Source organism: Buteo buteo, chromosome 11, assembly GCF_964188355.1.
Source record: "Buteo buteo chromosome 11, bButBut1.hap1.1, whole genome shotgun sequence".
NCBI lineage: Eukaryota > Metazoa > Chordata > Aves > Accipitriformes > Accipitridae > Buteo > Buteo buteo.
The window spans coordinates 39,990,452-40,017,950 of record NC_134181.1 but is presented as its reverse complement, the minus strand read 5'-3'; the positions used below and the strand labels follow the sequence as shown (position 1 = coordinate 40,017,950).

Here is a 27,499-nt window from a genome sequence, read left to right as displayed (position 1 = left end):
ATGAGCGGCTCCTCCATGGCGAAAAGCGAGTCCCGCACTTCGCTGCTGAAGGCGGCGGGGAGCCGGAGGGCGGCGGGCGGCCAGCCCCAGCCCCGCGGCAGCCGCGCCCGGGACGGCAGAGGACAAGGCGGGCAGGCGGGGAGGGAGCAGAGCCAGGAGCCGCTCCCCGGGGAGCCCAGTGCCCGCAGGCCGCTCTGCCACCCGGGCGCCCGGGAGGACGGAGCGAGGGGCGCGGGGAAGCTGTCACATGGACGGGGGGAGAGCCAGCCGGAGCCGGCGGAAGGAGGTCCAAGGAGAGGCAGCGGCAAGGAACCGGTGCGGACATCCAGGCACCACCACCTCCCGCCGCACGCCAGCCACGGTCACCCCCAGGACCAGCATCAGCTCTCAGACAGGGATGGGGAGGAGGCAGAGGAGGACTTTTTCTTCAGTCACAGGCAGAGGTCCAGCAGAGAGTCCCTAAAGCTCTCGGAAGGCGCTTCACCTCTGTCCAAATCCAGCAGCAAGTACTCCACCAAGTCCAGCGGCAGCGATCGGTCGGTGGAAGCGGACCCCCTCTTCCACCAGCTGCACCCCATGCTCAGCTCGGTCTTTGGCCAGGTAAGGGGCAAAGCGCCTCTCGCCCCCTCCCTCTCTTCCTCTCTCCCTGCCTGCCTCCCCCGCGCCCCCTCCTCCTCCCGCCCGCTCACGGACCTTCGGCTCCTCGTCCCGGAGCCCCCCCGCGCCTCCGGGCTCAGCCCGCAGCTGTAAATGCACTGCTTCCTGGCCGCCCCTGCCGAACTTCTCCCGCCGCTGCGGCACCGCCGGGGCGCTGCGGGACCGGCACCGGGACCGGCACCGGCACCGAGGAGGGCTCCGCGGCGGGGAGGGGGGGCGCGGGTCGGAGCCGCCCGCAGCCCCCGGGCGCCGTGGAGGGCGCTCTCGGTGGTGCTGGCGGGGGAAGTGCCGGTGCTTTCCCTGTCGCCGGGGGAAGTTGTGGCTCTGCCTGCTGAGGGTGAGAGTCGGAGAAGCGGATTTAAAAAATGTATTTACTTATTAGATTTCCATCTCTCTGGCTCCCCGCCTTGCTTTGCTGTATTTGTTTACATCTCCTTATGGTACATTTCTGTACAATCGGCATATGAATCATTTCTGATGGCAGAAGCTGTCAGGAGAAGGTAGCGGGGAGGACGACAAAAAAAAATCCTGACCCAATTCCGAAGCCTTCCCAGTCACTATGTTAGGATGGAACAGATGCTTTCGGTGTTTGCAAGCTCTTTCGGTACAAAGCTGTCGCTTTTAGCTGCTTCTGGTAGTGAAATTACCCAACAGGGTTACCCTCTAAAAATGAAAAGGCAGAGGGAGACTAGCTCGAAATTTTCTTTTAGAGCCATTTAGGGATGTTACTGGGAGATGTAATCTCCAGGAAGATTAATGTAACTGCAATCTCCCAGAAGCACAATTATAGGTATAAGCCAGTAGCCTGGGCAGCCAGCTAAGTTCCAGCCCTGGAAGTGATCGATTAAACCAGAATTATGATTTGTGGGGTTTGTTGTCATTGGGTCTTTTTTTTTTTTTTTTTTTTTAAAGTGGGTTTGGGAGGCTTCACAGGGTGTCCATTCAAATTAAGATTATGGAGAGAACGAGAAGAATTTTTGTAATTGGGCAGAAGGAGGTGATACACCCGTATCTGTTTAATCTGGTGTCAGAAAGTGTTGTCTACTTCTGTTCATCTTGACTTCTCCAGAGAAAAATCAAAGCACGTCTGCTCTCCTCAACAATTTTGCTTCCTCACTGACAGTCTGCTATTTACAAATGTTACGGCTGTGTTTAACTCAGAACGAGTATTACCCTCCCTGTGCCAATGGTGTACCAGAAGTCTAGATTAAAATTTTGTAGTAGCAATAAGAAAGGGCCTGGTGAGCGGCTTGGTGCTCAACCTGGTTACAAAAAGCGATATTCCAGCACCAGGCTTTGAAATCTGTGGGCTCAGCTCTGACTTGTGCTGTACCTGTAGTTGTGAGGAAAGTGAAGTTGTATGTGAGAACATATTTTAAGTCTCTGGAGCTGTATGTCCCCAAAGTGTCAGAAATACAAACAAATCCATGCCAGGGCTCCCACTCGCAGAAACCTCTCTGGTTTTGAACTCAATCCTTACCTGAATGGCATCTTTATTTTTTACCTGCTCTGCTGCTTGCATTCCAGTGTCATAAGACGCCTCCAAAAGCCATAAACTTAGCAAAATTTAATTGCAGTGTTGAACAACGCCCCTTACAGCAGAGAGACAGATACAATTCTAGTTTTCACCTTTTCACTGGGTACATTGCACCAGTGCTCATAAACAAACGCCGACATCTTTATTTTAGAGCATAATATTATTTATTCTCATTTCTCTCTGTAGACATCTCTCCCTTGCTTTGTTTGAAGTAACTATGAGAGAACGACCATCTAGTGGAGATTTTAGGACTGGCTTTCAGGAGTGGGCTGTAGCGGGGCTGTACAGGGGATTTGTGGATATAAGAAGGGGAGCTATAATGTAGGGTACGCAAAGAGCTGGTTGCAGGAAGAGATATGTGAAGATTTTTTGTAGCGATATCAAAAACCTGGGACGAATAAAGGCCCAAGGATAAATTCTGTCATGGAACGGAATGATGGAAATTTTGTTTCAATGAGTGAAGAAACAAATGCTAAGCGTTATGTAAAAACGTGAGTGATGTTTTGAGGCGGGCAAGGTCTTAAACCTGCAGGAGCCCAAGTTGCAGCCTGGGCTGAGGCAGGGTCATAGGCGCAGAAGTGTCCAGGATTGCAGTCTAAGGCTGCAGGTGCTGTAACACCAGTCTGTTCCACATTGTAATTAGAAGAGAGCAACAGCTCAGCAGACAATTTATTTAACACAAGAACTTCTCTCCAGCCCACACAGCCTACTGTGAAACAGTTAAAACAGTAAATTTGCAGTACATAGAAGGAGAGGAGCACAGTGATGCATATCTGCAGCAGCAGAGCACTGTGGTCCAGCAGCACCAGTATATCTTGTCCCAGCTCTACAGATGTGGAACATCATCATCACCCTGTTCCACGGTGGTGCAGTGATGTGGTCGCAGATGCAGACACTCCAGTGGTACAATCGGATACGCAGAAAAGATTGCAGGGATGACTTCACGGAGGATGTCATTATTGCAGTAACAGCAAAAAGGAGCAGCCCAGGACTACAGGGTTGTGTCTGAGGGAGACAGATTTGTAGCTGTGCAGAAAAAAAGACGGAGTGAAGGCAGAAGTGCCATGTTTATATAACCAGCACAGCAATATAGTGCACTGTGGGTGTGTACTCCAGGAGAATGCTAAGATACTGCCAGGATACAGGATGCAGTGATATTTTATTAATTAGGCTTATGCTATATTGGTGCGGTGATGTTCTAATATAATAAATAATACTCTTTTGGGGCACTTTACCATTTTGTAATTGAGTGGTACATGAATTAACAAATGTAAGGTAGTGTAATGATGTATTAGTATAAGCCAGGATGTCATCTTGGTCTAATGACATGTTTGCACACTAGATCAGCGAGGCAGCTGCGGAAAAGCACTCTGCTGTGGAGTTTTATACCGGGTTAGCATGCAGTGCTGCACAGCACTGAGTGCCTGGAGAACACAGCACTGACAATGCGGTGGTGTGGTAACGCAATCCTGTGGCAGAACAGAGATGTGATACTGGTGCCATGTGGTAGGAGTTTGGCAGTGCACGGGTGTGATAATTGTGTAGTGTTGTAGCCTGACAGAAGAGTTTAGCGGTCCAATGATGTAGTAATACAATATTCCAGACGGGAGCTATTCTATACAGCAGTGATTACTTCTGGTGTGATATTAGCAAAGGGCTGCGCTGATCTGACAGCACCATCCCATTGTACCAGAAGGCAGCGAGTGAGGTGTTACCACCATGCCACAGTTTTGGACGCACGGCTGTGAGTTAGCATGAGGGCAACGCCACCGACTTACCTGGTGACCGAAGTGCAGTGTGAGTACGGGCTGGTTATATGATGCATGTGATAGCGGGACAGCAGTGTTTTAAAGTGGCCCTGCAGCGGTAGCTCAGTGCCCAGTAGCTCAGTGCAGTGTGAGAGCAGTGCAGTGACTCACGGGTGTAGTTGGCAGGGGATGCATGTGTGATAATGCAGCAAAGTGGGAAAGTGGTGAGAAAAGGGAGTGTGGGGAGGATGTTTCATATAATTTTGGCCTGATAGCAGGATAGGGTTGGAGCGGCCAAGTGGTAAAGGAGTGTCGTGGAGCAAAAAGGAGCATGCTATCATTCCTGCAGAGCAGAACAGCATGACGGTCCCATAGTGCCTATAGTGTGGCTACAGGACACAGTTTAGCAACAGCACGGTATCGAGCAGTCACACGTCCATAACAGCAGAGGAGGAGTGATCCCTCGGCAGCTGGGATGGTGGTGAGATGGCAGCCTGGCAGCAGGACACAGTTTATTAGTGTGACAACAGTAGCAACAGCAGCACAGAGACTGGGACAGCAGTGCGGTGGCCGCAGGGACTGTGATGCAACAGTTTTATGGCAGCAGGATTCCTGGGGCAGTGGTGATGCGGCAGCAGCACCTGCGGTACAGCGGCAGCTTGGCATCGGGCTCACGGCACAGCGCTGTATGGGTACTGCGGCACAGAAACCCACTGGTTCTTGTCGCTTCATTCCTCCTCTGCCACAGCGTTGGCCTAGCTGGCACCTTTAAGAAGAGCTTTTTCCGTGCCTTTGCTATGCAATATTAATTTGCAAGCGATCCTGCCATGTGAGACCTGACCGTTTTCAGAGCCGTTTAGCTTTCACACCCTGCCTGACTGTTAAATTTTTCAGTGAAGTGATTCCCCAACAGTTTTCTGTCAATTGCCTCTGGTAGCATGGGGATCAGAGGGGTCAAACAATGCTGTAGGGACTCATTAAGTATTTACAGGCTTCTGCTGTTAGCACTGTGGCCAAAGGGGCTTTTGTATTTCTATTTGTACAGGGAGTTAAAAGCCTCTCCTATCTGCACTGTCTCCCATTCCTGCTTTGATGTCAGTGTCCGCATTACCATTAAAATAGGGAAATAATCTTTCTGCATTTGCTGTATAATTTTCCTTCTCTTGTCCTGCTCCATCTTCCTTTACTCATGGGCTTTAGTTCTTCTTAACAGGTCTTAACGGACCTTACAGCAAACAGGGATGACAGAAGTGGCCCCATTTTGGGGCAGGCTGTATCCTCTGGCTGCCTGCGTGGGAAGCCAAGAACATTCCCCTCTAAACTAGCCAGGAGCAGGTAGGGAAAAAGTGCCATGTCCAGCCTCTCACCCTTCTGGTCTCATCTGCAGGTTGACCTTGTTCCCTCAATGGCTTTGGCTTCAGCTGATTCTAACGGGAGTTTTGCCCAAGAGCGGTTGCCGCATCAGGACCACGCTTGGAGCTCTGCCAGCGGAAAGCCAGGGAGCTCGGGCCAGCTCAGCCGAGGCAGAGTGGTTAATGGCTCAGTAATGGAAGTTTTCAGTTGCCCCCGTGTATTAGCAAGGGAGGCTGCAGCGCATCGGGCTGCGCTGGAGCGGCGATGCCAGCGACAGAAACTGTCAGGTGTCGCGCTGTGGGATGGCAGAGGTGAAGGTGAAAGGTCTGGGTTTGCAGGTGCTCGCGCGCTGCGTTGTACCGTGCTGTAAGGCAGGTGAAGCAGCAGCGTGTCAGGGCTCGTGGCAAACCGAGGACAGTCTCTAACAGCTATTCATTTACAGCGTTAAATCGGCACAGTAATTTGGGGTGAACAGACTTCTGCCGGCTCAAAATGACCAACCGCTGTAGTGATGCCGATCCCGTTGCACAGACTTAGCTCGCTGGTACGGAGCGTGCCCGCACAGGTTAGGAGGCAAAAAAAACAAGTAACACCGTACCCTTCCCCTGACTTTCCCCCCCTTTTTACGGCACCTCTGAAGGCTTGTTCCGGCCCCAAAAGGGTCCTCAAAGGCCGCGGAGAAGAGGGAAGAGGGGCCGCAGGGGCCGCTCCTGCAGCCGGCGGTACGCCCCGAGCTGCTGCCGTGCCTGGCCGGGTGCTGCGCCGGCCGTGCCCGCCGGGGCTCCCCGGGGCGGCAGCGGCTCCGCCGGCTGCTCCCGCGGCCCCGGCTCGGTCCGGTCCGGTCCGGTCCGGTCCGGCCCGGCGCGCTCGGCGGCCCCAGGGCGCCCCCTGCTGCGGGCGGCGCGGCGCGGTCCGGCCGGTTCCTGCCCCGGGGCCATTTCCGTGCACCCCGGGGCTTGGGCCTCTGCCCGGTCCCCGGCCGCCCGGTGAGTGTGTCGTCGGACCCGGGGAGAGCTCCCCTGGTTCCCGTGATGTAGGCGGGAGCCGGTCCCGGTGACCCGCGGATTGCCAGGCGCGTATTCGCGGGGGGCCGGGTACCCGCGTGGGGTTCCTGCGGGTTCCATCCCTGCATGCGTTGCCACAGCCCACGTCCATGCATGTAGCCTGACATTAAGAGCCTTCGCCATACCTGTCTCGTCTGTACGCACGCAGCCTGCACGCGTGCGGCCTCTGCTAAATCTTCTGCGTGGCTATGCAACCACCTCTGTACGTGCATGTGCGTTCCTATGCTTAAAACGATTGGCGTTTGCATACATCCCTGCCTGCTGACACCCACCATACCTTCCAAGGAACGTCTCGTGTTTTCTATATGTGACGGACACAGACATGGAAAAACATTGTTCACTTGAGCACATCCACTCAGCTCCCCCCTTGCTCGGCTTGGAGAAAAATTTATCACGTTTATTGCTTGTAAAGAGTTTGAGGGATGTGAGCCAGACATACAGAATCACTGAGGGGCAATGGATAAGCTTCCTGCCTGCAGTGGGTCTGCCAGCAAACGTTAATCTTTGTCAGTGATTTACTTTTTAAACAAATCTGTTTTAAAAGGATATAGAAAGACATCAAAATAAAACCAAGCTAAAAGAACATTCATTAAATATTCCGTTCATGAAATATACAACAGCATGATCTAATGCACTGAAATACACAAACCTTCTGGTTAGATTCAGCTTATCTTTTGAGAGAAGAAAATCTTTCAGTAATAAATTAATCATCATTTAAATCAGTCCACTGTGCATTCCATCAACCTCTACCGCCTTGATTTTTGTTTCATGCAATATTGGGTCTGAACAAAGTGTCAGGGAAGAGTTTAGCTTTAGATGTAGTAGCTGGGCTGCAGGTTTGTCAGCTGAATTAGCTGTGGTTCTTTGTAGCATCACAGCCTCAGTAACTGTTTTTCCCTGATGAGTCCATGAGTGGTATTGATTTCCAATAACAAGCAGCTATATGGTGTGCATCCAGTAAAAGATGCCTAGCTAACTTTGGGCTCCCTTTCAATAATCCTCTGACATTCCTGTGACCTTAAAGAGCACAGCAGTGCCCATGAACTTGAGTAATCCTCCAATTTCAATCAAATGCCCTGCTTAGAAATAAAGACAAACAGCTGTCATAGCTTGTATGGTCATATTTAGTTTCTGAGTAGCTTTCTGCACCAGTATAAGACCATGAACTCAATACTATCTATGAATGAAGTAATTAGCAATATTCTAATATCCGCCCATTCCTCCCCTAGAGTACTTTGCACCTTGCATCCATCTTTGGAAAGAATATACAGCATTGCTTCATCCCACACAGATGAAATAATACATTCTCTGCTCTTGGAAGGAAACAGGCAACCGTGTAACATTGTGAGGCATCATGTCACAAGGGTTGAAGGCAGGAAGTAGAAACCTGCCAGCAACCCCCCTGAGCTGTGCTGAAATAATGCAAAAAGGGTTTAGGTAGCTTGTGACCAGCTGTGTTGAGATATAGCCAGAGATCTCGTACTGGGATATGCAGTTTGATCCTTCTAAAGGTGCTGTCAGATCCTTACTCAAAATAGAAGTGAGGCAGACCTCGGTTTTGTGGTGGTCTATCTCATGTAGTGCTGCAGGGTTTTGGTTAGGATTGGTTCCCAGGCGTTGCTCATCTAATAATCAGCCACACTTTCTGTAGCGCCTCAGTGTGCCAGCCAAATACTGACCCCCTGTCCCTTTTATTTGGAAAGAGGTGAGAGAGCCAGGGCAGAGAGAATTAGCTGCTTTTGCAGTAGTGCAGTACGGACAGAGTGATTTACAGTTCTCATATTCCTGAGCAAAGAGAAGGGACCACGTAAGGTTTGTTTTAAACAATCTTTGTACTGCGTATACATGGCAAATTGTCACAGCAGCTTCTGAGCTGTCAAGTTTGTACTTGTCTTTTTGTAGCCCATTGATGATCTTGAAAGCAGAAAATATCCACAAAACATTGTGCTCTGGCCAACACATCTCCTGTGCTGGGACTTGGAAGTTGGGCTAGTGCAAAATATGTGGACCAGATCGGCATGGAAGGTGTCAGGAGATGGCACATTCCCATCTCTTTTCATCTAATGCAGAATAAAGCTAGCTAATTACAGACAAAGCTGTTCTAAACAAAAGTTGACGGTCCAGGCTTTGTTACCTTGAGAGGGATGGAAAATATCCTTGGTCTTTTTAATAACCTTTCTGTTGTTTGTGATTGAATATGATCCAATTGCTCTAATGGAGGAGAATATTATGCACAGCATGAGTCAGCAACACTTTCTTCCTGGAACAGCTGACAGCAAAGAAAGTTCCCAAACTCTCTGCAGAAATATTCCTCCCCCTAGATAAGGATTTGGACTGCATCCACCAATACCTGCGGGTGCCTCCCCTTGAGATGGACCTGTACTTGTCTGACTGGAATATGGAACCATCCAAGGTTCATTCGAGGTTAGAAGATGCAACTTGGTGTGCAGCAAAAGCACTTGAGAGCCTGACCCAGAAGAAGAGAGGGAAGCCAGTCGCAGAAGTTCAGAGTGCCAGTGCATGTTCCAGCAGTCAGGAGCTTTGAAATGAGGCCCTCGACAGCACTGGCAATGGGAGGATGTTAACAATTCCAAAAGCTTAGGCTCGTCTGAGGTCATCCAGCAAACAAGACTGGGTTGTTTCTTGTAAAATACATATCTATAGCCACTGGCTAAAGGGTGGTTGGGAGCAGATTTGAAAGCTACTGATCAATATGTGCCCTCTCCGCTCTGTGATAGGAAAAAATAGACCGGAAATTCTTGACCTATTAGGATAAATTAAATAAGGTGGCATATTTTAAAATACTAAATCTTCGAAGCATGCAATGGGCTTTTAGGTAAAACTATGGACTTCAGTGAAAAGATGCTAGGAATGAGTTTTCCCTGCTTTACTATATACTCCCCTCAGACATTAATGCCGGTACCTCCTGACTTTGCCTGTTGCAGTGTTTGTGTTGTGTTGAGAACAATCATCTGATACAATGCTCTAGCAAGTGAAAGACCGGGCACCGAAACGGGCCTGGCATCTGAACAGTCTCGCTGTACAAATCCATACTTCCGCTGGAAATTTTTGCCAAGCAAAGCTACAGTCTGATAAGCAATCCCAAGTTTTGGATTGACTTTTGTTCTTTCTGTTGTGGCTGTTGGATCATTTGATGCCACTGGATAAAGTTTCTGGCAGCTACCAAGTGATTAGCTATGGTGGGATCCAACATTTTCTTATGAAATGAGAATTTCTGCCAAAGGTGCCAGCCCGAAGCACAGCACTGCTGCTTTTTAAAGAATCCAGACATATTAAACCACCTAAATCACTCCCTGTTCAATGCCAAGTCGCCCAGCCTCCTCCCTGCTCTGTGCTCAGGTCAGTCAACGTGCCAAACGCTTCTTTCCTGTGAGCCGAGACCTCACTCTGTGCCAAACCACATCCACCAAGGTCTCTACTCTCCACCCTGGACCTTAGGGTAGAGGAAGGGATGCAGGCACATAGGCAAGACTCACATTTCACAAAGTTCCTACCATTTTTTAGAAAGTTTACAACAGAGCCCCAGACCTTAAAAGAACAGTGTGATTGCCACAAAGAACAGTGTGGGAAAACCAGTATACATGCATGTGCAGCCCTCCCACACGCATACTGACTACCCCAGATATAGGCATACCCACAGATCAGCACCTACACACAAATGTTTTTGACACACTTATTCTGAGCACCCTGTTCTCTTACAGCAGCCTCAGTTGGAGGAAGGGAGAAAATATGTTCCTTCTAACCTAATCTTCTAATGACCTTTCTGCCAACTCCACTTTCCTGCCTATCTCTAAGCTGCCCGTAGTGGTGATTGGAACAAGATCCCAATGTAGAGTGTGATTTTCCTCCTCAGAGGTCAGCAGGGTCTGTCTGCTAGATTGTGATGTGCTGCCCAATTGCTCTTAAGAGATTCAGTGTGAACAAGGAGATAAGAAAATTGTTTATGATCGTGTCTCTTGGGCCCCTTGCAGCTCTGCCAGAGTTCTTGCAGAGTTGAAGGACTGTGACTGTGTTGCAAACCTGGTGCAAGTGGGCTCCCATCACCTCTTCCCTTCCTGGATTGCGAACTCCCTGCCAAGCCTGGCAGCAAGTCTCAGCCTTCTCACTCTGCCCTGCACATTTCCTACAACTGCCTGCAACTGCAGGAAAGAAAAGCAGGAGAGCAGGCGAACACGGCAGCCTGCCATGGTGGCTGGCTCTGAATGCTCCGGTACAAGCTAATATTTAGAGGGTGACCACCTCAACTTTTGTTGAGAGGCTTTTAGAGGTCTGTAAGACATGCTCAACGGCTGCCTTCCAAAGCTGTCCCATGGCAGTCTGGGGGCTGTGATGAATTCTCCTGGCAGGAGACACTCCCCGTCTCTGGGAGGATGTGGGAGATGGGCACTTCTCAATTGCAAGGCGTTCCTGGCCTCCACGCTGCCTGTCAGGGGGAGATTCATTAGCAGCAAGGAGGCGATTCTCTCTCCTCTGTGCTCTGGAATTGAAGTCGTTTGTCTCGGGAAGGAGCCCAGGCGCCTCAGCTCGCTGTGTGGCAGCTTCTGCTCAAGGGAGACAAGCACTTCGTTAGTAAACAAGGAGCCTGGGGAATGGCTCCACCTGACAGAGGGCGTTATTAATGACCAGCACTTTGGCTGAGGGTAGATGAGCCTCCCATTAGCTGCTTTAGGAGGGGAAAGAGAAATAGAGCTGAAGGTGGCAGCCTTGAGAGGAGCTGGGAGTTTTGGCATCCTTCTGAAAAGTCCCCTGCTGCGAGGCCCAGGGCTGGCACAGCCCTCAGGGAGTGACTGTATATTTCCCCAGTCCCAGGGGTCTTCAGACTGTGACAGCAGGTGACAGGCCCATCTCAGGAACAGTTTCGCTTCCCAGCTCATCATGGGTGGGCTCTGCTATGGAGGTCTTCCAGACCAGAGTATCCCCATCCCCTCTGTCCCTTCCTCAGTCTGCCCTGGGTACAAGAGGTATCTTTCAGTATCTACCACTGCAGCTTCTTGCTTTGGAGGGCCTGTGGACCTTTGCGCAGCTCTTTCCCAGGCCGTGCAGTGGAGAAGACATTGAGGGCATCTGAGAGGAGGCTGTTCCACTGCCTTTGCTCTTGGGAAGTGGTTAGTACAAGGAAGAGCAAGAAACACCACCCCCCATGACCGCGCACTTCTGGCTGCGACTGGAACTGGAGAAACTGTTGACTCTTGTCATGGCTGGACTCCTAAACTAATTTCCTCAGGTGGAAGAAACCTCTAAGCGCTAAAGCAACTGTTTCACCTTGCAGTCATGCTTAATTTGCCACAGCACCATCAGGGTGGAAGCAGAGAAATTCCTGCTTTATTATGACATTAGTGGTTCATCCTTCTCTGTCCTAGAGCCCTAGAGGTGCCAGGAGAATGAGTCCTTGGCTCCTGCACAAAAAAACGTGTTGTGCAAGCACTCAGCCCATGGGTTAGGTCTTGTAGAGCCTTTTGTTTGGAACTACATGTGCAAAGTTGTAAAATCTTTTGGCTGAATGCCTGAGTGTCCAACCAGCCTGCTGCACAGACAGGGCGTAGGATCAGTGTCATTTTGGTCTTCACAGTTCTTGAAGGAGGTAGCTTTTCATGCCGTGGCTTCTTATCACTATGGAGCTGCAGCTGTGGTAGCTTCACAGCTAAGGGCGCATTCACTATCATGTTCAGATCTTGTTGCCTGGGTGTGATGGTGAGTTTTTTATGCAATTGAAATCTTTTTTCAGACTGAATGCTCTTATGCTCAGCCTGAGATCAGAGGAAAATGTATTGGGGACTCATCCCTTTTCTTTCAGAGTTTATTCTGTTACCATACCACGCCTAAAGTCCAGAGCTCAGAGCTGGCTCTAGGTTTAGGAGCCTCTTATTTATTCCAGGACTTGGGTGCTTGGAAATGGAATGGATGGATCTGACATCCGAATTCTTTGCTTCACATTGTCGAGCCTGGGGCTGTTCAGATTTAGATTCAGGTGTGAGCCCACCTTTGGCAGACTAATGCAGGTAAACCACCAGTTGATTTCTACTTGCAGAAAGCTGGAAAAACTTTACCGCAAGACTGGCTCAAGGTCTCTCCCTTGTGGTTAAAAATTACTATCGTGGGGCTGAGCGTGTTGGAGGGTCCCTGGACCGGTGCCTCCAGGCTTGCTTCCACCATGGCAGGAAAAGAATGAGGGACTTTTATGTCTGCTGGTATTTATAAGCTGAAACAGGTCCCACCCAGATAAATGGTCCATTTCTGCTCCGAAACGAGCTCTGGACTCTGCTCCAAGCCCCTAAGTGGATTGCCTTCTGGCCAGCATAGCTCTCTGGTGATTGAAAAGCCGAGAGGACTTAGAAGGGGGGTGGGTAGGGATGCAATGTTCAGAGGCTGTGTGGACCCAAACTAGCTGGATTCACTGAACTCATCACTGAAATCACTTCTTGCGGTGCCTCTCTGTTTTAATTCTCCCTGAATCAGCCCTCTCTCATGAGTGAAACAATCTTGCCTGCAGATTGAGGGGGGTGGGAGGGATTTGAACATTAATCTGATGTAGATTATACATCCGCCTCCCTCTCTCTCCCCTTCTCACTCTCTCTCTCTCCCTCTCTTTCTGTCTGTTTCTCTCCCCTCCCTCTCCTTCCTGCTTCATCTCTTCAAGAAAGTGAACATAAAGTAAAAACACGGAGAGAGAGAGGCAGAGAGAGAAAAAGCTCCCTGAAGAGGGAAGCCCCAGCAGCCAGTAGCTGTTTGGATTTGCCTGGCACTGCCTTTCTTGCTTTGCTCTCAAGGAATACCTTTAATGGGATCAATTGCTTCAGTTCCTTTATAACCAAGTCCACCGGAAAGGCAGACTCAACATATTATGGGCAACTGTGTGAAGTCTCCACTGAGAAACCTCTCAAAAAAGGTATGTTCCCTGAATCAAAGTGCATTGTGCGTTTCCAGCCCTGCTTCTTGGGATGGGTGACGTTGTGGGCAGATGGGAATGGGAGGTGGGAGAAACACAGAGGTGTGTATGAAGGGTTCAGCTCTCTTCACCAGACTTTTTTTGTAAGAGCTGCTCATGCAAGTGCAGCTGTTAGAGCCCGGGATGCTGAGAGCCGTAACGTGTGTGTAAATAAATGTGTGCATATGCATGCACATGAGTAGGCTTGTGTCCTGCTCAGTGTGTGTGTGTATAGCTGTCCTCTGGGTATGTGCAAGCTTGTGCTTTTCAATGTGCACAGTGTGCTGGTACACATCTTCTGTACAGGAATCTTAATATATGTGTATATGTGTGAGATTGTGTGTGTGTGTGTGTGCATGTGCTTCAGTTGAGAGGTATCTGCATGAGTCTAGTCATGTGGGTCATTTCTGTAGGGACATATATTCATGGACATGTGAATGGGCATGCGTTTGTACATATTCGTGTTGGTGTGTAAGAATATGCACACCTAATGAGTCCATCTGAAGCATGTGTGTGTCCTTAGCTCTTTCTGTCTCTATGTACACATCCTGAGGTGTGTGAGCAGGCATGCAATGTTTGTTGTGAGTGTATAGGGGGGGAATTTGTGTGCGTCACACACGTATCCCTGCTTGTATGGTGCTCTGTGTGTGTATACCTGCTAGTGGATGTCCTCACAGAAGTCTGTATGTAGACGTGTGTGTTTTCATGTATATCCATCCTTGCGTATGCACGTATCTAGTTTTGTTGGTATGTGTTTGGGTACAAAAGCACGTTTTTCTCTGTAATCTGTTTGTCCATGCCTCTGTCTGTGAGTGGATACACTGGGCCCCAGCTGTGTGTTTGTGCATCATGTCGCACGTCAGCACGGCCCATGTGTCTACATGCTTGGGCCCAGCTGGACGTCATCTGCAAGCTGCCATGTGTATCTGTTAGGCTTCAACCCGCAGTCTGCTCTGTGCTGAGGTGTTACAGTGATCCCAGGACGAATTAGATTCAGGAACAATTCTGCTGTTAGGAACTAGATTGAAATGGGAATGATGTGCCCCAGAAATATTTCTTGTTTGACTGAGGAAGGTCTTGCAGCACCGTGTACCTGTCAGCTGCACAGTTCTCACTTAGCATCACTGCAAATCTAATAACTCAGCAAAAAGCTGTGCAATTCACTCCTTGTAAATGAAAAAGTTATGCTAAGCATCCGAATTATTGCAGTGAGGAGCTGCCTCTGTGGAGACCTTGCTAACAGTGAAATGCCACTGCCATCAGGATGCTCCACCCAGGACACCTTGCCACCAGGGAAGGCTCTTCTGGGAGGGAGCTGTTGCGGAGAGGACCTACCTAGCAGGGAGTTTCTTCTTGCAGGAGATTTGCCTCTTCTGCATAGAAGCACAGTTTGCTTCTTATCTCGGCTGCTGTAAACAAAGCCAGTAATGGCACAGTGCTGCTGTGGGGGAGCTGGGATAGACGAGGAGGGAATTCATCACCAAGCAGTTAGGCAGTGCTGAGACCGGTCACTAGGTCAGGGTGACCTCCAGGGAGAGGCAGAAGTGCTTGAGGTTCACCAAAATGTTGCACATATGAAAAACCAACTTGGTTGCTTGTAGGTCGCCTCCAGCTTGCAATAAAAGGAGTTGGCTGCAGCTGTGCTCAACATGATCAAGGCGATTGCAATTAAAGTCTGACGTGTGGCCAGGCTGCTTGAATCAAAATGGATTCAAGAACTTATAAGCTCTGTGTCGTCAGTCTTTTAGGTAATTTATGCTTTCATTCCTAAAAGCTGCTTCGAATAATGCACTTTGTGCCTAGTTAGAAGGCCTGGGATGGCAGGACTAAAGAGAGAAAGCTGAATTAGAGAATTTCTCAGACGTTGCTCCAGCTAGCCATGAATTAAGGCCTCAGGCACGCATCCTGACAGGTCCTGGGGCTCTGCCGTTCTTCTGATCACAACACACATGATTATAGTGGAGACTTTGCAGGTCAGTCTTAACATTGCACAACTTCACTTGGCTGTTTTATGATCCCAGTCTTTTTTCTCAGATTTACCTTGGGCAAACTAATTTTGCTGAAATGGTAAAGAGGAGGGACTTTAGAAAAGCTGTGTGAAAGCTGCTCTTGGGTGACACACTGATCTCTTGAATACATTATTTCAACCTGAAATTTGGGAGTCACTCCCAGCCACCATCTGGCTTGGTCTGGGACTGGCTGACATGGAGGTACCTTGCCTGTTTAGGTGGCAGTGCTCAGGCTTTTTCTCCGCAACATCTGTTGTTGGCAGCTTCACTTCCCACTGTCACAGTGTCCCCCCGGTGATCCCAGTGGCCAGCCTGGCCGCCTTTCCCTCTGAGAGGCACTACAGTTGGGATGAAGAGGCTCCTCTGGGCTTGCCGTTCTGCAAAGTCCCTCTGACATGCAGGCAGGTAAATGAAGTGAATCCTGTTGTGCTTCTGCTGTGCAGAAAGGAAGGGCTTTGGCATCCAGGTTCCTCGCTTTGCCACCCTTCACCATCACTACGGCTGTCTCTAAATCAGCCTGGTCTCTTCTCTCTCCCCAATCTGCTGGTCTGACAGAGCCAAGGGCCGGACTCAGCCAAGAAGCGTAGTGGTCCTTTGCTTGGGGGAGGGACAGGAAAAGCCAGAGCTCCCCAGTCCTGTCCTTGCATTTTCCTTGTCATGTATGCTGCCGTTTCCCCTGTAACGGGCGGCTGATGTTGCTTTGCCCTGTACCCATATCACAGCTCCCTTCCCAGCTCTGCTGGGAGGTAGGAGGGACGTGGTGGAGGGAACTTGTGGGGATACTTGCAGAGAAACCTGCGGGGCTGCTGGCAGAGGGACTGTCGAATGCCATAAATCCTGCCCGCAGCAGCAGCGCGGGGCAGAGAGCCCCTGTCAGGGTATCGGTAAGCCGTGCACTTTGTCCTGGCACTGCGGCGGGTTGTCTGGTCAGGATCCTCGGTGGCTCTTGGCAACTGTTTCATCAGACTGGCAATCTCTATCCGCACAGGAAAATAATGGGATGACCGTTCTGTGGTACTGCTCTGTGGTTTGGTAATAAATTCTATTGACTGGAAGGGTCAGCAAACAAGGATTAGGGGCTGTGGGGCCTTCAATCTTTCACTTGGCTTCACTGGAATTAAACACAGAACCAATGTGGGCTATTTTAAGTGATTCATATTATTTGGTATATTAAACTGAAAAATGTGCCAGGAAATAAAGCTGATAATTTTGAAAATACATAGCACTGATATCACGAAGCTGTGCAGTTCAACACAGATGCCTTGACATTTAGCTGAGCTAGTAATATACCATTTGTGGACGGATGCTCATCTTTCAGGTTTTTAAGGACAAATATCTTTCAGGTTTTTAAGGGCAAATGTCCTATGTGTCAGATTTAATCAGAGACAAATTCCTTCCTCATCCATGACTGCAACAAAAATGCTTTTCTGCTTCATTATGTTCTTTCTCCATGGCTTGCTTTTTGGGTTGTTTTTGTTTTGATGCTTGATATTCACATGACATTATACTTGAGCAGATTGGTGTAAGACTGTGTACAAAAAGGCAAACTACAAACCATGTGTGCAATATAATAGCACATGGCAGACACAGCAAGTAGGTACAATAGACTCGGACAAGTGTGAATGGGCCGTGTGCGTGTATCTGGTCTTTTAGGCTGAAAAAGCACATCAGGCTTTAAGGAAAGGGTTAACAGAGACAATGACAATTGACAGAGCTTCTCTGATCACCCCTGGGAACACCGGCTATAAAAGTAGAATCATTCCTGAAGAGGAATCTGATGCATGATTAATGTTTATTCTATAAAACCAAGGGTCCTGTGGGTTGTGCTGGCTTTTTATAGCTGCATGGGAATATCAGGATAAGAGTTTTCTTGCAGAGCCAGGGAAATGCATTTCTATAAAAGGAAAGCAGTGCCTCCTTATAAAATCCAGTGCTGGATTCTGTTCTGGAGCCCTAGCTTAGCAGGACGTGTGCACTTAGGAAAATGTGCAAATGCAAACAGACAAAAATGTTGTGCCCGTGCCCGATCTCCACTTTGGGACTGTCAGTGATTAGAAGAGACCAGTTGCAGTAACTACCTCAGACCCTGAGGATGTAACTAATTAGAAGTGGCATGGGGAGTGTGAGCCTGCAGTTGGCAGAGCCACCTGATGCTGTAAACGGCCTTCTAATAATATTATAAAGCGTGTGATGCTGTGTTGCTGAAATGTAATGTGGAGCCTAGTGCAGTGCCTTTGTGCAGGCTCTCCTGGTCTCCTGGGGATGCCCTGGATGACGTGGCCCTGCCAGCAGCTTTGCCCTGGGCACAGGCTGGCACACGTACTGTTAGGTTGGGGTGTGCTTGTCCTTTGCAGCTCATTCAAGGGATTAACTCCGGGGCCGATAGTAGGAGCATGGCCCTTTGGGCTGTGTCTGGGTAGATGTGAGCAGAGCTGAGAGTTTGATGTCGTTTCAAAGCGAAATTCTCCTGGTTGGTTGTACTACTATCAGCTTTTGAAAGTGAACTCCCGGACTTACTGCTTCTGTACAAATCCTAATATACCACTGGGGGGGGACGCAGTGTGGACCAGATGAAGGAAATTTAGCAATAATGTCTCTGCGAGGCGGTTCAGTAAAACTTCAGAGGAATGGCTGGGCGAGACGGGGAGGTAACATCCTCTGTTGTGTTGTTTGCTTGCTGCTGGTTGGCTGGGAAGATCCGCCATGAGGAGAAGACGTGCTATAAGGCTGTCCAGACGAGCGAAGAGGGGCCGTCGGCTTGCGAGTACCAGGGTCCGCTCATGGTGCTGGCCCAGAACTGCGCCGTCATGCACAACCTGCTGGGGCCAGCATGCATCTTCCTGAGGAAGGGCTTCGCAGAAAACAGGCAGCCTGTACGTAAGTTACACCCAGCCGGGCGAGACATGCGCAAAGCCACATGGACGTGAGCCGGGGATGCGGAGCTGCCCGCGTGCTCCACCTGCGTGGTGCATCCCGGCTCCAGCTCCAAGTGCAAATACAATCACAGGCAAATGTCTAACCTGAAGGGTGTGCAGAGATATCCCCGTGCCTAAACACCAAGAAAGGAGGATTCTAAAAATGCAGCTACGGAAGATAGATCCAAGTCTACACTCAAGTAGGCATAATCATATGGACTCAGGAGAAGGACTTAGGACTTCAGGACTTACATAATCATATGGACTTAGGAGGAGTCCCGTCTTCAAAGCTGTTATTCCAGCAAGACCTCCACATCTCATTCCCAGAGGCTCAGATTAGCATTTAAGGCCTAAATAGCCACTTAAATGCAAATCAGGGCATCCGCACTGGGAACAAGCTGTCCCACAGAGATGCCCATATTTGATACTGTTCCTATCAGCTCACAGTGACCACACTAGTACCAGCAGAAATAAGCATGCATCTGCCTCCTCACATATACCCAAATGCAGTCTTTTATACACTGTCATACCCAGCCTGACACTGCAGCAGTCCTAGCCAAATAAATGAAAAAACATCAGTCCGTCCTCATATTTACAAATAGTGCCAGACTACCAAATGCTATTACCCACACACACGCAGAGATAAATAGCAAAACTGCATCTATCCACTCAGGCACACCTATTTGTAACTATGTGCTCATATGCATCTAATTTATGCATTTATATAAAACAAAAATATGTGTTTGTATGTAAATTAACATGTAGATACCTGGACATGTTAAATATATATAAATATGCACCCCAATATTGTATCTTTACAAGAAGTAAAACATATTTTTGCATGTAAATATTTGCTTCCTACAATAACATTAATTTAAAGACATACAAAAACATATGATTAACACAATTTTTATGGACATATATGAGTGAATATGCGCATTATCAGATATTCACCCAGTGCGTTCCATATTCTTATGGTGAAACAAAGCTCACCCCAGTTACCTGAGAGTCGGAGCTTTCTTGCCTCTGTGAGAAATCTCTGTCTTACTTGTGCGTTGATATGGTTATCTACAGCTGTAGGAGACATGTAGATCTTTATTTCTGAAACCTCTTCTTCAACCAACAATGCCAAAAAGATTCATTATTTGTCATTATTGATCAAAGGGCTTTTGTTCTTCTTAACCTTCAGCCACTAAGTGATCACATGTTCCTTGTGCCAGTTCACTAAAACACAAACTGTGATATTCTCACCCAAGCACGCTTGCTGGCATGCACAGAGCTACCTGTCATAGGAGATAGGTCCAGCTCCCTAGGAAGGCTCACAGCTGGACAAATATCCATCCTGCTTAGGACGTGGAAACTCGCAGTACCCTGAGAAGTATCCAAAATAGGATTAGTGATGTCTCTAACTACCCTGATGTAGAGTAAGTGCATCTGATAAACAGCTTTACTTTTACTGACTCTCTAGACCAACAGGATTTATTGTGCATAGAACAGAAATAAATGAGGGTAAGAACATTATGAATAATGGACTCTCTGAGGGTCACCTCTGTTCATATCTAGGATCTAAACTCTGAACATTTTTATTCCTCTTTCCATATGTTCTCCAAAAGCTTTAGAGTGATTCAGACCATTTTTTCCCAAGCAATTTTCCTCCTTTATCATTTTAGGGGATCTTCTTTCAAATTTAAAACAGAAAACCTCTTCATGATGTTAGTTATTGCTTGAGTCAGATTTTTGGAGGGACGTAAACCCTCCCCCACCTTTTGCATTTGCAGTCTGTGGCTCTCTGGTGGTAGAATCTGCATGTGCAAAGATATGCTCAGAGCCCTGCAAACGCAAATGCCTTGGTGTGCAAAATTAGAGCCGGTGCTGAAGCCCCCGTTTCTGACATGTGTCAGTCATGTCGGTTGCAACACGGTCTTCAGTGTGCGAGGAGGAGGATGGTCTTGTGACGACTGCACTGGAGGAAGGCTGGGGTCCTACCCCAGCCACTCTCACAAGACAGCAGTTACCGCGGGTGAGTCACGGCACCCTTTGCACCGTGGCGGTGGTAATCATACCCCTGCATCTGCTGCCACGCTGAGCTGGCTGTCGGCACACAGCCGTATCTCCAGGGATTAGTGTTTGCGAACTCCGGAATGAGGTGCACAAGGTGTTGGTACTGATCACGGGTGTTTTTCGTCTGCTGTTTTATCTAAGGCAGGGGGGCAGTAATGCCTCCTGCAGCCAGTCTAAGGAGTTTGAATTGTTTTATTGTTTGGTGTTGATGAAAGCAGAACAAATGGGATGACATGTTTGAAAATACCAGGTCTGTGAAGGATGAAACGGCAGAGCCAGCGCGCTCTGACGGTTCCATCCAGCACAGAGATGCCTCTGGGAAGGTTATGAGTGGCAAGCTGGTCATTTCTCTGGCACAGCCCACTTTTGCACAGACGTAAACCAGTGTGTGTCCTAGTTTGCTATGCACTCTGAGCAGCTGCCATTAGAGTTTCCAGAGAAGCCTGTGGTTAAATAGCAAAGGATCATCCTTCTCAAACTGATCAAGGGCACTGTCTCCAGGGACGTGTGGTGAGGCTGGAGGACACCTGGAAGGCAAGGAGAAACTCCCCACGGTTAAGGGGAAAAGCCGAGAGTGAGACGACAAAAGAGATCACATTTCTGTGTTTCCAAATTCTCAGATGGTTTGGATTTGCCTGGGAGCCATGAGAGGAATTAGAAAGGGCATTTAAACCAGAAAGCAGTGCATTTCCATGCTCATCTCTTCTTCCTGGTGCAGTGTTGGAATTTTCCTATACTCTTTTGTATCCTCCCCCTTCTTCCAAGAAATTCAAATTGGATGTTTGAAGTTGCAGTGTTTCCTGAACATGGTGAATCCTTGTCCTGTTTTGTTTGTAGATGACCTTGGTGATGTATATGTTGTGTGTCTGCCTTCATGCCTGGTTTCAAAATGCTTGTATATGGAGTTGAGGCTGGGGGGAACGGGGAAGTTCCTACCTTTTTGTGGGGACTGACTGTAGGAGATGGCACTGGGACGTTGGCTGTAAGAGAGCTCGCGGCTGTCGCTGTCCTGCGAGAAGGACAGGGATCAAGCAGTGATCCAAGCAGATGATGGTATAGACCTGCTGGTTACAGGGACTGCTTCCAGCTGTTTTGATCTGGCTGTGTCAGCGGAGCTGCGATAGGAGATACAATCAGAGCTCTAGAGATGATCATAACTGCTGCAGGGACAGTCTCTGCTCCAGGACTTGGTGCTGGGGAATGATGTAGGACCTTCATGAAGGTGCTCATAGTCCCATCAGATGGGGAGGCCGCACATATTGCTGTGCTGGCCCAGGTCTCTTCTATTTTGGGGGAGCACCTTTCATCCCCCTGTCCAGCAGATGAGAGGGAGAGGGGCTTCCACAGAAAAGTGTGCAGGCTAACACCCCTCCCGTTGGTGGGGAGAGCTGGGAAGCCTTGCTAGGTGGATGGTATTAAACATGTCATCACCTTCTTGTTTCTTCTCTCACTTTCTGGCTTGTCCCAGAACTGCTTGCACCAACAAGTGCTATTCTGAAACTGTTTGTGGCAAGCAAACGGCTTTAACATATTATGTTCTGTTTTTGCAGGATAGAGAACTGCGTCCGGAAGAAATTGAAGGTAAAATTTGTCGCTCCTTCTGTGTCATCTTTCTCCCTGCCTAGTGAAAACCTACTGGCTGGCCCTTCCAGGTTGGCCCCCATGGGGTAAAATAATCTGAGGCAAATCAAGGGAGATGATTAGTGGAGTAATTCCTGGAAACCCCAGCAGAAGAAATAATATGTAAAGCTGCAAGAGTGCTGACTGTGAAAGAATTTGCATCCATTCCAGCTTCTTCCAGGGTGGGAGGATAAGTAAAGTAATGAAATATTGGCTGTCAGGGAACTGCTGTTCACCCCAGCTCCCACAGAAAGTGTTGTAGAGCTTGATACAATAGTATGGCTCCAGGGAAGCTATTTTACCTACTAATCCCTACAGTGAGGGTTATCTAATATAGTGCAGGGGTAAAAGTTGAGAAAACTTAGTAGTTGCAGTCTCTTTAGGGAGTGCAGTTTAGCAATGATCTGTTTGTGATGCTTGTAGTCCAAGCAAGCTTTCCTGTAAGGAATGGGTCAGCAGTGCTGCTGATAGAAGAGCTTAACATTGCTCCAGTCATTGCCTTTTTGCAGGGAGATGTGGGAAAATACAGAGTATCTTAGGGAGTCTGGCCTCATAAAGTGCTGCTTATTCTGGGGAGGTTTCTTGGAAAAGGTATTTCAAGCTGTCACTGACAATATTGTTCTTTTTGGATCCACTCCCACAGAATTAAGAGAAGCCTTTAAAGAGTTTGATAAAGACAAGGATGGGTTTATTAACTGCAGGGACCTGGGGAACTGCATGAGAACCATGGGCTACATGCCTACTGAGATGGAGCTAATAGAGCTCTCCCAGCAGATCAACATGAACCGTGAGTAATATCCACCTAGCCATACCTCCTTGTTGCTGCTGTGCCCTGCATCATTGCCTTGGGCTCTCTTAGTCTCCTGCTGTTTCTTTTCTTTTGGATTCCCCCCCCCTCTTCTTTTCATTCTCATTTTCACTCCCTATCATCTTTCCTGTTTGTGGTCCCTAGAAGTTGATGTCTGTCTTTCTTGCTTATCAAAGCGACTGTGGACTGTGCTGTATGGCAATAGTGAGTGGAAGGGTTGTCCTTCATGCTCATGCTGTCAGGCATAAAACTGCCCTTAACGTGGGTGGTTAGGCATTGGTGCACAGATTGTGGGTGTTGTCATATTGAAGCTGTTGTCAGATGGGTCAGGCTGAAGAAAGAGCCTGGGAAGATGGAGATGCTTTGGTCAGATGGGTGATGGATGGGCTGTTCGCTCTGTGGTGGTTGTTTGTGGATCTGCTGTGTGACAGGGGATGGGCTGCGAGTGAGCTGTGCTGGCAGTGTCAGATGGGGGCATCTGCTGGAGTCATGGAAAAATGTGACAAATGCGTCCAATTCACTGTAACTGTGTTTGTGCCCCTTGTCTTTCACCATTATTCTTTGTCGCCTCTTGTCTGTGGCAGTGCAGGGTATTACCCTCAGCCAGGTGGGAAAAAGGATATTTAGTGCATGTTATTTCTGACACATGATGATGTAAAAAGGACAAGTTACTTGGTCAAGGGAGGGAAAACAGTTGTGACATACGCAACCAGTCACACACAAAAGCAGCTGATAAGCCTGGCACAGAAGTGCTTAGGAATTTGAGAGTGTTACTGCCAGCTTTCAGATAGGGGACAAACAAGAAAAAGGACTATATATGACAAATAAACAGTTGGACATGCATTAGCCACTGCTAATGGAGCAAGACTCCACCATTGCTGCAGGGCGCTACCCGGGCCGTGCAGGAACATCATGCTGTGCCCTTGCTGTACCCTTTGGCACAGGCGCAGCAGAGGGTTGCTATAAGCACTAGAATGATCAAGCCTCTAACACATAGTACGTGATGCCATAAGGATGTGACAGTCCATGGCAGCCTAGGATGGAATAGCTTGGGCTCATTCCACCTAGCCCACAATCCAGAAAATACAAACACAGGTTAAAACTACCTCTGCTTTTCCTTCCACTGTCCTGCACCTTCTGTGCTTTGCTTCCTGGTGAACCAAGCTATCTCTGGGGCACACAGAAGTGCAAAGTGAGTGCTGGGCTTGGCTAACGTATGGAGTTCTTACACACGATCTTTCATCTTGTCCCAAGTGGGTGGCCATGTGGATTTTGAAGATTTTGTTGAGCTGATGGGACCAAAGCTGCTAGCAGAAACGGCAGACATGATTGGTGTAAAAGAGCTCCGTGATGCCTTCAGAGAGGTGAGTGCTCCCTACCGCGTGCCCCCCAGAGAGGTGAGCAACAGGAGACAGGAAAGAGAGGAGACCCACTGGGGAAGAGAAGAGGAGGAGGAGAGAGCAGCACAGTGGAAGACAGAGAAAGAGCCAAGCCAGGCATGAAACAAGGGAGGAGCAGAGAAAGTCACTGAGATAAGGGAACCCTTGAGGCAAGGAAGAGGAAAGCTGGCGCAGACACAGCAGTTACAAGGGGTTTCTGAGGAGAAAAGACAGACTGGATCCAAAAGGCACCTGAAGGAGGAAAAGGAGGGACACAAAAGGAATGCAGGAAAAATAGGTCACTCAGGAGCAGGACAATACAAAATCCAACCCAGAGCAAGATCCATTTCCATTAACTGTATTTCCCCTGCTGGTATTTTTCATATACTTACAGTTTGACACCAATGGTGATGGGGAGATCAGCACCAGTGAGCTGCGAGAAGCCATGAAGAAGCTTCTAGGGCAGCAAGTGGGCCATCGGGATATTGAAGAGATCATCCGGGACGTGGATCTGAATGGAGATGGGCGTGTTGATTTTGAAGGTGAGAAGGGATGAACGCTCCCTGTCCATCCGCTCTCACGTGAGTTCAGAGTTTCAGCTCAGAGGCAGAAGTGGAAGGGAAGATTTGCATGCTTAGGGCCCAGGTATCTGAAGTATGGAGAAAAAAATCAAACAAGATTTTTTTTTCCTAGTCAGCTGAGGAAAATGGAGAACATTGGCCCACACAGGGAATTCCTCAGGTGAAGCGTTCATTTGTGTATCATCTCTGGCTGCATCTCAGTTTCAATTGGGTCTCCATAATTCTAGCATGGTAAGGGATATGCCCTGTCACAGAGAAGCAGATTCTGGTGCACACAGCCTTCTTTTTATGGGCCATTTTCCTTTCTGTTAAAACTATTGCAAGAGCTGTGACGAGGGTAGATTGGTTTGGAGAATGCATTGCACCTTCCATTTCCTCTGGCTCACCTTGTTATCTGGGTTTATAGAGAATTTGTTTCTGTGCCTTTATGCCAGAAGATGGTCACGTGCCAGATGTGTTCAGTAGGACTGCAGATATCTGATCTAGAGGTGTCATGTTAAATCCTAGAGATAATTCATTTCTTCACCCACTTTTCATGCCAGAAGGACTTCGAAAAATAAGAGTGGTTAGGCTGCTATCCTAGCCATTAGCCATGGCAGGAGCATATTAATAGAGCTCAGGGTTTCTGGCAAGGGAGGCAGTTGATATCAGACAGCTAAGCAGATATAAGAGCTGGAAGGTGTGAGAGCATGGCAGGCTGCTTGTTTTCCTAGTGAAGCACAGGAACTACAGAATTAAAATAAAATTGATGTAATTTTTTTGGCTCAGAGGCACTCCTAGGTCTCCTACATGGCAAGGAGTCTCAGTCCTCAGGATTACTGAAGCTTCTGAGGGCTTAGAAAATGCTAAAAAACTAGAAGTGTCTCCCTAGAAAGTATCTGGTAGCTGCAGTTGTTCTAATGCACTGGCTGATTACATGACAGTAGCTTTCCTTGTTTCCCACAGCTAAATTACGTTAGACAGCTAAAATACATGAAATGCTATCCCAGTATCATTTTCTCTGTGAGTTACTGCTTTAGTTGTCAAAGGACAGCTCCATCAATGGAAAAGGAGAAGTCAAAGGGGTAATTTCCACTGCCCTCCTCTTTGCAGAGCCATTAGTTCCTCAGCAGTTCAAGTGCAGAATGAAAACACATTTATATTTGATGGTATTTACACTCAATTTGAACAATTGTAATTGACTTCACAAGCTGCAGGGTGGTGAAGAAATAGATCCAGCGTATCCTTACAGTTAACCTGTATCTTTAAATACAAGAAGTCCATCCAAGTAAACTTTTCTCTACAAAAATGCTGGTACCTACCAAAACACTAGTGCTTTCCCACACTGGTGTCTCTGTGAAGTGGCAAGCTTACTAAGAAATCATACTGTGTTCCCAAGACTATAAATCAAGGTTCCCTGAAGTTACAGTGAAGGTGACAACATTTGCTGTAGTGGCTCACAAGGAGTTGCTTGTGCAAACAAGACTGTACACTGGCTGGGAAGGAGTCCGAGGCAATGAAATGACCTGCTAGTGGGATCATATCACCATATCTAATGCAAGGATTAAAACCCATTTTGTGTGAGCTCTCCAGGGCCTGTCATGGAGCAGCACAGACCTCCTGGCAGTGTGTGGACTCTCGGTTTCACCCTGGCTGCACGCTGTCTCCAGGGAATGAGAGCTGGGTTGGGGACCATGGATGCCTTCTGCTTCAGGGCTGTCTTTTCTTGTTGGTTGCAGAGTTTGTTCGCATGATGTCCCGTTGAAGACTATTCTCAGCTAAAGAAGAATCAGCACCTTAGAGAGGGCAGAAGAGGACCTAGATGGAACATCTAGCCCGGATGTTCCCACATGAAGGTTTATCGGCTGGCTGCAACTGGGACATTGCAAGATGACCTGCTGCTCCTCCCTCATGGTGGTCCCCATGCCCCTCCACCCTTTCACACTGTGAAAGACTTGCAACTTCCTACAACTGGAACCATTCCTCGGAGATGATTGCAGGAAACTGCAGAGCCAGGACTTACCATGATGCTTTCATGGAATATTTGCAACTTTAGACTCCTCCTCCCCAGCTTTATTCTCCCACCAGCTGCTGCAAAGCAAGAGCAGGAGAAATCCTCTTGGCTTGGTGGATGAGAACAAAGCCATTGGGACTGGTGGCAGCCTCAGGGCGTGCTCTGCACTTCTTGGTTTTCCTTGGTGAACCGTGTCTGTGTTTGCTGTCTGTGTGTGTGTGTCTATCTGTGTGGAGTTATTTATGCTTCCCCAGCACATATTCGCATCTCCTGTGGTTATGTTTACCAAGAGTAAATTCAAATACATGTCTTGCGGGGGGAAAGCGATAAATATGCACGCTGAAATGATGTGGAGCCTGGATGTCCCTGTGAGAGGTGGTGGCTGGGCTGGGAGAGAAGGGCTTCAGCAGATGCACACGCCAGCATCTGCACCAGGGTCCGGAGGTGAGTCCTTGCCTCAGGACGGGGAGTCACTGCCAGCCACTAAGCCTGTGGCAGGGCTCTGCTCTCCCTCCCGCTGTCCCCACATCCAAGGGGCCTGGAGGTGCCTCATGGTGAGGGCAGTGCGGAGGGTCCCCATCCCTGCATCCCCTCCTCTTGCAAGGGGGCAGGTGAGAGCCCCTGGGGCGCTGCGGCAAGGAGCGATGGGAGAAAAGGCGCAGAGGGGAGCTGAGTGGGAGGGGGATAGGCAGCAGTAGCCAACCCCTCCCCCCTTTTCAGACCATTTCAAACACAACTGTGAGCGTATGCACTGTGGGGGCTGTGCTGCAGGAGGTGGGCTGTAACACTGTTGGTGCCGGGGATTGCCTGTGAGCCTCTTTGTGTGGC

General features: G+C 48.6%; 1 protein-coding gene across 3 annotated transcripts; it reads left to right on the top strand.

Annotated features, from left to right (window-relative positions):
* CABP1 (calcium binding protein 1) lies at positions 1-26,725 on the top strand. Of its 3 annotated transcripts, XM_075039640.1 has the most exons (7): positions 13,022-13,266; positions 18,011-18,187; positions 21,841-21,871; positions 22,554-22,697; positions 23,973-24,082; positions 24,492-24,639; positions 26,397-26,725. In XM_075039640.1, the coding sequence occupies exons 1-7, from the start codon at positions 13,222-13,224 to the stop codon at positions 26,420-26,422; spliced, it is 681 nt and encodes a 226-aa protein (XP_074895741.1). In that variant the 5' UTR covers positions 13,022-13,221; the 3' UTR covers positions 26,423-26,725. The 3 variants fall into 3 exon arrangements, with proteins under 3 accessions (XP_074895740.1, XP_074895741.1, XP_074895742.1); XM_075039639.1 differs by lacking the exons at positions 13,022-13,266; positions 18,011-18,187 and adding an exon at positions 1-600; XM_075039641.1 differs by lacking the exon at positions 18,011-18,187.
* The last annotated feature ends 774 nt before the right edge of the window (positions 26,726-27,499 follow it).

What these genes read in the sequence shown, in the direction of transcription:
- CABP1 (XM_075039639.1), top strand. Translation starts at nt 1, where the DNA reads ATGAGCGGCTCCTCCATGGCGAAAAGCGAGTCCCGCACTTCGCTGCTG. An exon ending in CCAGCAGATCAACATGAACC is followed by an intron (nt 22,698 to 23,972) that starts GTGAGTAATATC and finishes TCTTGTCCCAAG; the next exon opens with TGGGTGGCCATGTGGATTTT. An exon ending in TGGGCGTGTTGATTTTGAAG is followed by an intron (nt 24,640 to 26,396) that starts GTGAGAAGGGAT and finishes TGTTGGTTGCAG; the next exon opens with AGTTTGTTCGCATGATGTCC.